The sequence below is a fragment of the Spinacia oleracea genome, chromosome 4 (assembly GCF_020520425.1).
Source record: "Spinacia oleracea cultivar Varoflay chromosome 4, BTI_SOV_V1, whole genome shotgun sequence".
In the NCBI taxonomy this organism is placed as follows: domain Eukaryota; kingdom Viridiplantae; phylum Streptophyta; class Magnoliopsida; order Caryophyllales; family Amaranthaceae; genus Spinacia; species Spinacia oleracea.
The window spans coordinates 142528204-142540236 of NC_079490.1; the positions used below are offsets into that span (position 1 = coordinate 142528204).

Sequence of the window (12033 nt, forward strand, 5' to 3'; positions counted from 1 at the left end):
ATTAGTACTGTTTACTTGTATACCTTTGATTTGAGGAGGGAAACTTGGATATTTTTGTCAAACTCTAAATCAAAGTAGGTTACATCGACTTCCACTCTGTACTTCTTCGTTTGTATTGGCGTAATGCAAATCTCTGAGAATTAATATTTTTATTGATGAATGTTGCTATTATATCCGGGATAATGAATGTGCCCTTAATGTTCTGGGCATTGAAGAAATACACTTCCCTGATTACTTCTCGCTTGAATGTCCGGTTATGATGGTCTCTATACTGATTTAGGTTATAAGTTAGATCTTATTGCTTGGATCTGTAGTCTGATTTCTTGCTCAATTATATTGTCTTTATAGTTTCGTGCAAAATTCATTTACACAATGTCAATATGTTATTACAAAATTTACAACCTCTTTGCTACTGTTTGGGTTATGTGCCACGACTGTGTGTTCCTTTAAATGACAATAGTGTGTAGATTGTGCCTTTTTGTTAGTTGCTTTTAAGCAGTAAAACCCTCCTTGTTACTCTATCTTGCTTTGACCTGCTTGCAACCTGCACTAGCTTTTAAGCAGTCTCACCAACCTTCTAGGTGTACATCGTCGTCAATTAATTCTCCAGCACCAACACCTGTTATTGGCTATCACTAGTGACGTTGGATTGAGAATATTCAAAACCGGCAATTTGCATCAATTACACTCATACTCTTCAAGAAAATACAGGGTTTTGATTTCTCTAATTGTCAATCCTCATCCAAGATCGGTTTTTGAAGCCTGGGAAATGCGTCAAGGTTTACCTGTCCCCGCCCTTGATCGAGTACATTGCTGTTGTTTTGATGTTGGTTTTGCTGAATCTAGGGTTTGATTTATTTGTGAATTAAGTCCTTTTTTTTAACTTTTGATTGAGTATTTTGACTTCAAATGCCTGTTTGTTATTTTTAGGCTTGAATTGTTGATATTGTCCATAGCTAACCTTGAATCCTGATTGAGGCAATAGGTATGATAACTGGGACAGTGGCGTGCAATTTTTTTTTCTGGCAAAAGTTAATTAGCTTAAATTAGTAAGAATTGATTGAATTTTTAGTGTAATTCTGGTGCCAGATTTGCAATATCGAACAATTCACATCAAAAATTGAAGCTAGCGCTTAATGCCATTTTAAACGAGTTCAATGCCTTTTCCGTTTCAGACTTTCAGGTCAATGATTTTTGGTTAATATGTTTGATGGCTAGCGCTTAATGCCAAAATGTCTTCTTAGTATGACTTTGAACCCTCTTCTACAAATGCAAAACCACCTAATGTCGTTAGCAGCACAAATACTGATGCGTTGGAGAGGTTTGGTATTTGTGAAGAACAAAAGTTTCAATTCCTTGGAAAGTATGTGCTAGTTCAATCTTTAACCTCCATGATTATGATCCTATAACTCTTTAGTTGCCTCCTCGGTTTCTGAAAAATATGACAGGATGTCAGGTGAATATGTTAACATTTAGAAGTGTTTGGTGATATTTTTCTTGGCAATGTGTTGGTTGTTTTTCTTGGTATTGTGTTGGTTGTTTTGCTTGTTTCTGTTGATCATTGCTTCTGTTGGAGATAATTAAAATTGTAAATGAATTAGATGAGTCAAACAAGTAGGGACTGATGGATTGTAGTTGTTTGTGATTCTGCTCTGTGTGACTGTGTACTAGTCTGATTTTGATTGCTTTTGTTCTGTTTCACCGAGTGTTGTTCAGTTGTGTTGAGTTCTGATATGATTTGTTGTTCTGATCTTTGGCATGTGATGTTCCTTTGCTGGTAGGGTATTGAGCAACAGTAGGGTTGGCATTTGAATATGGTGCAATGATTCTTGAAACCTATAGTCAGTATCTAGTTTTCAATAAGCTAATTGTCTCATGATGGGGACTTTGATGGCATGTGCGTGTTTTAGTGATTGTATCCCTTCTAATATTGTGGGTCTTTCTGAAACAGGCCTTTTAAATAGCTTGTTCTCTTCTGACCCTGCCGCTTCATATAGGTATCCTTCTCATTCATATCATCAAGCTACTTTTTTTTCTCTGTTTAATTTCTTTTAAAGATTCTCATGCCTTGCTTTGTCATTACTGTTTTTTTTAAAGATGCTCTTGTGTTGCCTTGTCATGACTGTCACACATCTCTGTACCTAAACGTAAGTTTGATTCTTAGAGCGTGCCTAGATGTAGCCCTGCTATTAAATAATTAGTCATTTGAGCATGTTATCCGGACTATGTTGAAATACACAATTCCCCTCCCTCCTAGTAGATCAGTCACTTACTTTTCTCTTTCAAATGCTTCATGTATCATATATTAGACACTCCCATGGTGCATTCGTCGTTTTCATGATTAGAACATGTGTATTGTTTACACAAATTCAATTTATGGTATACATTCTCTCTCAATCAAAAACCCTAATTTTTTTGCAGTATAACACTTTTTAAATTCAATCGACAGTCAGTTCAAAACTGCCTAGCCTAATTCATCTATTCCAATCTAAATCAGTAGAATTTGGGTGATTAAAATTCCAAGTTCGTTTCAAGTTTCCATTATCTCCATATCTTGCTTGGTTTGCAATTAGAGCAGATAACTCTTGGTTATTCAGTTTATTGATAGAGACATGCAGAACTGTTAAGTACCGAATTCATAATTTGTGTTGATGCAAGGGTTATCAGTTTGCTATTTTAAATTATATCATAGAATAGTCAAAGGATTTTTGAGCCAATGCCAGGTTGCCATGCTATTTAATTACGTATTGAGGAAGACAATGTAGAAAAACTGCAAATGTAAGGACATTTGGTAGGATATGTTATACAAGAGTCAACGATTTTTAAACGATATTTTTCTATGCTTCTTTTAAGGTTGAACTGGTAATCTACCTCTTCCAATCATCCAAAAGAGGCTCCCAGAAGATCAGCATTAGCAGCCACCTATAAATCGATCCTTGGGAGGTACCAAATTCCGCTTATCCAAGAACCAACTCAGGACAAGAAAACAACACTAAGAATTCAATTTACCAAGTACTGCAGCCTCCAAAACCCATCTAACCTTCACCATTTGTTGAACTAACCCAGACCCAAAGCTGCACTGAACAATACCAAAGCTCTAGGTTCTGATCAGTCTGCTACAAGACTACGGGAACTCAGAAAATACATTCGAGCTAAACCAGGCACACTTCAGGTCTGATCGGGTCAACAGATGAAGTGTAGCCCCGGTAGTTGTGCTTGTTGGCTTGTAAATGTTTCTTTATTCCACGTCTTTTGGTTTTTTTCTTATTTTTTATCTTATAATTTTGAAACAGGAGATCTATTCAACTCGAGGGATCGGTGGGGGATTCTTTACTCTCGCTGTGCTGGTTTCATAAATACGTGCTGGTGATGACTGGAAAGTGCTGCAAAGGGTGTTGAAGCATGCTTGATGTGTGAAAATTATAGTTTGTAAAAGACTAGTTTATACAAAAGTTGACCTCAATTGACTTTTCTAGTTTTTTGGTTGGTTTTTGTAGTTTTGCATAGGTAACTGGAGCTTATTTTTGAACTGTTATATCAGATGGGAAAACTTAAGTGTAACACGCGCTAATTGTTGAACTATTATAGCAGATGTGCAAATTTTATGAGATTTTCGAAATGAATGCACATATTTGCGTAGAAGAACTTGATCTGTAGTACATGACGTGCAACTTTGTTGATTGTTTTGCTTGGCGTTGTGTTGGTTGTTTTTCTTGTTTCTGTTGTTGATCATTGCTCGTTATTCTGATCAGTTAGGCTAGATAAAAGTTAGCAGCGTCTTTCAACTTCTTTAATTCATTCTCCGAGCTAGTACTAACTACATGGGCATAATTGTTCTCATTAGTTAGCACAGAAATTCTGGTTCGCATGGGCTCACTTAAGATAATAAAAGACTATGTGAACTAATAATGCCACTACCCTTTGTTTTATATGAAGCTTCACACTCTAATATGTCACTACACTTTGTTTTCTCCTCTTAAAACTACCATGGCACTATACCAATAAAAAGAGTGTATTAGCTCAACTGGCACAGCTTTGTGCAATTGCACAATGATGTAGGTTCGAATCCCACATTGACTACAATTAATTTATAATATTATTCTTCTATTGGTTGATCGTTTACTTTAGTTTATCATACCCTTATTAATCCAAGAAAAAAAAACAGAAACCTAGCTAATTCATGAAAAATAAGTCGGAGAAATGAACAGAATAATGTAAAAACCACGGTTAGGAGAACAAAATATGGATGAAAAGCAAAAAAACGAACAATAAAAATTAAAGACTTTACCTAAAATTTGTTTAATGCTAAAAAGTACTTTTTAGGGGCATCATAAATTTCATTGATACTAAAAAAAAAAAAGGTTTTAGAGTAAAACATTATTTTATTAAAGCTAAAAAAAAAGGGACAATTAAAATCTTTTTTAGAGGCAACCATTACTTCATTAATGTTAAAAAATACTTTTTTAGGGGCAATTTATTTTTCACTGATGCTAAAAAATATTTTAGAGGCAACCATTACCTCATTAATGCTAAAAAGTACTTTTTAGGGGTAACTTAAATTTCACTGATGCTAAAAAAAATATTTTAGAGGCAATCATTATTTCATTAATGTTAAAAAGTACTTTTTAGGGGCAACAAAATTTTAATTGATGTTAAAAAAGAAGTTTTAAAGGAAACCATTATTTTATGATGTTAAAAAAAATGTTTTAGAGGCAACCATTATTTCATTAATGTTAAAATGTACTTTTTAGGGGCAACATAAATTTCATTGATGCTAAAAAAAAGTTATAGAGGCAAACATTATTTTTTGATGCTAAAAAAATGTTTTAGAGGCAACCATTATTTCATTAATGCTAAAAAGTACTTTTTAGGGGCAACGTAAATTTCATTGATGCTAAAAAAAAAAGTTATAGAGGCAACCATTATTTTCTGATGCTAAAAAAATATTTTAGAGGCAACCACTATTTCATTAATGCTAAAAAGTACTTTTTAGGGGCAACGTAAATTTCATTGACGCTAAAAAACAGTTTTAGAGGCAAATATTATTCCATTAATGTTAAAAGGTACTTTTAAGGGGCAACTTAATTTCTTTTGATGCTAAAGAAACTTTTTAGGGGCAACCATTATTTTATTAATGCTAAAAATTACTTTTAGGGGCAGGCTAAATTTCACCGACCCTAAAAATAACTTTTAGAGGCTACCATAATTAACTAATGCCAAAATGCACTTTTAGAGGCCATAAAAAATGAATTTCCTCAAGGTAATGCCTCTGTATCTAAATTTTCTTGTAGTGACTATTTTGTTCCATTGCTTTAACTAAATCGTTCAATTGCATAACTAAATCGTTCAATTGCATAAATAATTGAATTTTAGGCTTAACAAATTGGTCCATTGATTAACTAATTGAATTTCATGCTTAACTAATTGGTTCTATTGCTTAACTAAATTGTTTTACTGCTATGACAAAATCGCTCCATTGATTAACTAATTGGTACCATTGCTTAACTAATTGAATTTTACGTTTAACTAGTTGGCTCCATTGCTTTACTAATTTGTTTCATTGCTTTAACTAAATCGTTTCAGTGCTTTAACTAAATCGTTTCAGTGCTTAACTAACTGGTTACATTACTTAACTAATAGAATTTCAGGGTTAACTAATTGGTTCAATAACTTAACTAATTGAATTTCAGACTTTACCTTCCAACTAAGCACTCTATCCAAGTGGAGAAGTGAGTGTGGGACAGGGAGGAGGTTTCAGTGGAAGGGGGGACCCTTCACTATCTCATGGATAGAGTGCTTAGTTGGAATGTAAGGGGCATCAACTCAAATAGAAAACAGGATGAAGTGAGAAGGTTCATTCAGCAATTTGATATTGGGTTGGTTGGGCTCCTTGAACACAAGGTGAAGGGTACCAATCTTGGTAAACTTTATCAAAGAGTGTTTACAAACTGGTGTTTTACTGGGAATGTTAGTTTCCATAAAGGTGGCAGGATTGTAGTTGCTTGGAAACCAAGCAGTTTTACTGTGAGTATACTAGCTGTTACAGCTCAATTCATTCATTGCCATGTCATCCCTATGAGTGGTAAAGATGGATTTTACTGTACTTTTGTGTATGCTTTCAATGAGAGTAGGCAGAGATTGGAGTTATGGAGAGATTTAAAGAGTTTGAACACACAGGAACCTTGGATCATGTGTGGTGATTTCAACTATGTCATGACTAGTGAGGAAAGAATTGGTGCTCCTGTGAGGCAAGCTGAAATTGCTAATATTAATGAGTGTATGCAGGATTGTTGTATGGAAGATGTGAAGTGTGTGGGGAATATGTTCACCTGGAATAATAAACAGCAGGGTAGTGCTAGAGTATTCTCTAAGCTGGATAGGGTGTTGGCTAATCCAGCTTGGCAGAATGTTTATAAAGATGCAGAGGTGTGTTTTATGAGTGAAGGTGAGTTTGATCACTCCCCTGGACTTCTCATTGTGTATCCAAGGGTTGCAAGTGGAAGGAAGCCATTCAGATACTTCACAATGTGGAAAACAGCTCCAACTTTTAATAGCATCATTCAAGATGTATGGAGTGAACAGATTGTTGGAAGCAAGATGTATGTGCTAGTCTCTAAATTAAAGAAGATTAAATCTGATTTGAAGGAACTCAATAAAACTGGTTTCACTGATATCCAAGCTGCTGATATTAAAGCTCATCAAGTATTGATGGAGGCTCGGAAAGTTATGCACTCTAATCCTACTGATTTAGAGTTAGCTGATCTGGAATTACAAGCAATTAAGGAGTATAAAAAGCATCATCAGGTGTACATGGATTTCTTAAAACAAAAAGCCAAGCTAGATTGGATTAAAGCTGGAGATGAAAACACTGCATTATTTCATCAGAGTATCAAGTCCAGAATTGTGCAGAATCAGGTTTACAACATTCATGATATGCATGGGAAATGGCAAGATACAACTGATACAGTTTCTGGTGCTTTCTTGGATACTATATGAAGCTGCTTGGTACCACTCAAGTTGACAGGAAGCCTGTGTTTAAGGAGATTGTGTTGAGTGGCCCTGTGATTACAGATCAACACAGAACAATTCTTACTGCTAATTACACTAAAGAAGAAGTGAAGAATGCTTTGTTTTCTATTCCAGGTACTAAAGCTCCTGGTCCAGATGGCTTTGGTTCTTTTTTCTACAAGGATGCTTGGCACATTGTTGGTGATGAGGTAATTAATGCTGTCCTTGATGTTCTGAATAGTGGTAAACTGTTAAAGGAGATTAATCACACAATAATCACCTTAATTCCAAAAACAAAGTGTCCAAAAAAATGTGAGTGAGTTTAGGCCTATTTCATGTTGTAATACTCTGTATAAGTGTGTTACTAAGGTGCTGCGTGGGAGGTTAACACAAGTGTTACCAGACTTGATTTTTGAGAATCAAGGAGGGTTTGTGCATGGAAGGTACATTGTCCACAATTTCATGGTAATTCAGGATCTGGTTAGGCATTATGGAAGGAAGTCAGTTAAGCCAAGCTTCTTGTTAAAAGTTGATCTACAGAAGGCTTATGATACAGTTGATTGGTGTTTTCTTCAAGAGATGTTGGAGACTTTAGGTTTTCCTGATAAATTTCTGAAGCTGGTGATGACTTGTGTCACAACTCCCATGTTTTCTCTTATGATTAATGGATCCATGCATGGTTTCTTTAAATCAAAGAGAGGATTGAGACAAGGTGACCCTATGTCACCACTGTTGTTTGTTATATGCATGGAATATCTATCCAGAATTCTGCATAAGTTGACTGAGTTGCCTCAATTTCAATACCATCCCAGGTGTAAAGACCTTAAGCTCACTCATCTTTGTTTTGCTGATGACCTCATCTTGTGCTGTAAAGGAGATTACCCTTCCATTTACTCCCTTCTTCAAGCTTTTGCCCTGTTTTCAAAGTCATCTGGTCTGCTGGCTAATAAAAGTAAATCTGCTGTTTATTGCCATGGCATGGCTGATACTGATGTGACAAGAGTGGTGGAAGCTTCTGGATTTGTTAGGAGTGCTCTGCCTTTCAAGTATCTAGGGGTACCTATTTGTTCTAAAAAGATCTCTGCAGTCCAATGTGATGTTTTAGTGGATAAAATGACAGCAAAGATTAAAATGTGGAGCACTAGGAATCTGCCCTACACTGCAAGAATGCAGTTGATTAATTCAGTTTTGTTGAGCCTGCATATGTATTGGGCTCAGGTTTACATTCTTCCTAAGAGTGTACTCCATGATATCACAAGAATATGTAGGGCATTTTTATGGAGTGGACAAGCATACAGTAGCAGGCCAAGTAACATAGCTTGGGAAAAGGTTTGCTCTCCTAAACAGGAGGGTGGTTTGGGGTTTAGGGATGTGCTCACTTGGAACATATCTAGCATGGGGAAATATGTGTGGGCTATCACCAATAAGCAGGATAACATATGGATTAAGTGGATTAATTCAGTATATATCAAAGATGGGGATTGGTGGGAGTACCAACCTAATGCATCTGCAAGTTGGTATTGGAGAAGAATTTGTGCAACAAGGGATCAGTTGAAGCAAGTGTATTCTCATAATGATCTTAAAAACATGACATATTATTCTGTGAAGCAGGTTTATGGTAAGCTAATTGGTGATAAACCCCATATTCAGTGGGATAAGGTGGTTTGGAATAGGCTAAATGTGCCAAAACACAAGTTTATCTGTTGGTTGGCTATGCATGGTAGACTGCAGACTACAGCTACTCTAGCTAAATTGGGGATTAGTACTTCTGCAGGATGTTTAATTTGCAAGCAAGGTGATGAAGTTCATGAGCATCTGTTTTTCAATTGTCCCTATAGTCTGTTGTGTCTGCAAGGGCTTACTGATTGGCTTGGCATTCAGATTACTGGTACAAACTTGCAGAATGTAATATGTGGTATTAAAAGGAAGAGACTTTCTAAATTCAGAATTCAAGTATGCTATGCAGGGGTGGCAGCCTTGGTTTACCTGATCTGGAAAAGCAGAAATCAAAGCTTCTGGGAGCATTCTGTGCCAACAATGTATTCTGTAATGGGGAGTTTGAAGCAAATTGTGAGAGCTAGGATTACAGTAGTCATGGGTCAGAAAGTGAGCAGGAGTGACAGTAGTTGGTTGCTCAGTTTGTAATCTGAAGTATAGGTGTGTGTGTGTGGTTGTGTGTTGCTTGTTTGCCTGACGCTAGTTGTGTGTTGGCTGCTGTGGCAGTTAGTAGTGTTGCCTGCTCAGTTTGAGTAGGTTAGGTTGTATTGACCTTTGTTTGGTATTAATTATATTGCTTGCTTACCAAAATTTTTTTCAGACTTTATAAATACTTTCTTAATACCTGCAAACTTATTGGTTCAAATGCAAACTAATTAGTTCCATTGCTTAACTAATTGATTTTAATGGTTAAGTAATTGATCCAAATACTTAAATAATTGATTTTATTGATTAACTAATTGGTTTCATTGCTTGACTAATTAATTTCAACACTTAACTAATTGACTTTCAGGCTTAACAAATACGTTCTTTATATATGTAAACTTATTATTTCCAGTGCTTAACTAATTAATTACATTTATTAACTAAGTCATTATATTGCTTAACTAATTGATTTAATGCTTAAAAAATGTACCTTAACTAAAACTCTGAAATACATTATCTAAAACTCGTAAATACATAACTACAAAAAAAAAAACTACTAACTTAAACCAAGAACCCTTAAAAAAAAAAACTAAAACCAAAAAAATTGTAACTAATATCAAAAGAATCTTTACTAAAACTCAGAAAAAATAAACTAAAACACTCTTAACTAAAACAAATTAATTCTTAACTAAAACAAATATATTCTTAACTAAAAATAACAAAATCATAACTAAAATAAAATTTGACATAAATACAATAATATAACTAAACAATTTTATTTCTTAACTAAAATGGATTTTTTCTTAACTAAAACAAAATTCAACATAACTAACCCGAAATTAACTAAAAGGTAACTATTCTTAACTAAAACATAATTATTCTCAACTAAATAAAACTTTAACTAGAACGAAATTTTAAAAAATAAAATTAATCAACAAAGCAACAACGTAGAGTCAGGAGGCGGCGACAACAGGAGCAACGCCAATGACGACCACCATCAACACCGAAGGAACAACCGCATAAGCTGAGCGGATCAGAGGAGCAGAGTACTTTAGAAGAAACCATCACCACATTTAATTTCTGGCGTGGAACAACTTGATCTGCCAACATCGATCAAAAGTTGATAACGACGGCGGCGGCGAGTAGTCGACGACTTCTTCCTCTCTTTCTTTCGCCGCTCCGCTCCCTGATTCGGTATGCTCCGGCCTTGACACCGACTTTCCTCTCCATCACCACCGCCGTCAACTATTCTACTGTTACAAATAATCACAAATTAGGGTTTTAAAAATCAAAATTGGGGAAATTGGAGATTTTCAGAGGAGAGATAAAAGAGATAGCTAGATGAAGGAGAGAGATGGAAAATTTACCTCAACAAGCCACCATCTATGTCTTTTCCGTCGTCTTCTTCATCATCTCCGGCCGCGATTCAAGCGGAGGGAGAAGCGCGATTAAGGAAAGTTATGCAGAGAGTATTTGAGGAGAGAGAAATGAATAAGGCTTCCTAGGTCGTTCGCCGGCTGTTGTTGACGTAACCACGCCCGTCGCGAAACCCTAATATTGTTCGCCGCTTCTTCTGTATTCTTCCGCCATTCCTGCGGCTCTTCAACTTCGGCATAAATCACTCTCAAATACGATGACCACCGCTGCCACCACTTTTTCTGTTACAAAATCCTCAACAACTTAGGTTTTCGGAAATAAAAATGGAGAACACGAAGATTTTCAGAGGAGAGAGAGTACCTGAGGAGATCAAATACGGCGGTGAGAAGTTGTTGGCGGCGAATGATCAACGACGGCGGCGAGAAGTTGTTCGCTTCTTCATCCAAATCTGCTACGAAACCCTAATCTAATGAAAGGAGGAAGAGAGAGAAAATGTCTGTAAGAAATGAAAATAAAAATGAAAAATAAATCACAAAATGTTATATATATTTTCGATTTGTGACGCTGACGTCAGCAGCTTATGTGGCAGCTTATGTGACAGCTTAGACGATAACAAGGCGGTCTTTCCTGTAAGACCGTCTTTTATAAAAGTTTGTACTACTGATTTATTGAATAGTAATTCACAAACTTTCCCCCTATATATTTTGTTTTAATTTGATCGTAATCGATTCAGGTCATGTTTCTATTGGTTAGGCATCATATGTGAAGGAACCAATAAAATGATCCAATTTTATATAAGCCATGAAATAACCAAAGTTATTTGAATCCGAATTAGCCCGAATGGTGAATCGGGTGCTAACAAAAAAAAAAATCAAATAACCAAAGTAAAGATAGAAATTTATTAATTGACCGGTATCTGAGTTTGTGTTGGGCACGTAAAATTGAACACTTGCAGCTTGTGGTGAAACAAGTACATGTAAGAAGGCTAGCGAATTTTGCGGAGGCAAAGGCGGATTTCAATGTTGTGAAGGACTGCAGTGCATTCTTGAAGAAGGTAATTTCGTAGATGCAGGTGGAGAATGTAAGCCAACAAGTACTACAACATGTAAGAAGTCTGGCCAACATGTAAGACTGTATACTTGATGGTGATTTTCCCGATGCCGGTGGAGCTTGTAGGAAAGTAAAAAGAAGATCATGTCACAAGGTTGGCCAATTTTGTGGCGGATTTACGGGAGCGGAGTGCTGTAAAAGACTTCATTGTGTTGTTGATAATGTTGATTTTCCGGATGCAGGTGGAAAATGCAAGCGTGCTCATTATTGATCGATCGATACACCAAACATCTCATTGCATTTTCGGTGTGCTTCAATTGAGTGTACTTTTACCTTTTATTGGTTTTACATAATTAAGTGAATCTCTTTATTTTTGTTGTTGAGTTTGATACCACAATTATATTGGACGTGTTTATGCAATCTTTTATATAATAAAGATAGTCTGATAGTTAAATA

At 35.8% G+C, this 12033-nt stretch overlaps 1 protein-coding gene and 1 long non-coding RNA gene across 4 annotated transcripts; both read left to right on the forward strand.

Moving 5' to 3' along the window:
• Positions 1–420: 420 nt before the first annotated feature.
• LOC130459551 (uncharacterized) lies at positions 421–3659 on the forward strand. 3 transcript variants are annotated; one of them, XR_008919022.1, is made up of 4 exons: positions 478–779; positions 1952–1997; positions 2854–3206; positions 3294–3659. It is a non-coding gene; the product is annotated as an uncharacterized lncRNA (long non-coding RNA). The 3 variants fall into 3 exon arrangements; XR_008919024.1 differs by having other exon boundaries at positions 421–779; positions 2854–3659; XR_008919023.1 differs by lacking the exon at positions 2854–3206 and having other exon boundaries at positions 463–779.
• Positions 3660–5784: 2125 nt separating this feature from the next.
• Positions 5785–6996, forward strand: LOC130471968 (uncharacterized). The gene has a single exon (XM_056842340.1). It carries the CDS (start codon positions 5785–5787, stop codon positions 6994–6996), a length of 1212 nt encoding a protein of 403 aa, XP_056698318.1.
• The last annotated feature ends 5037 nt before the right edge of the window (positions 6997–12033 follow it).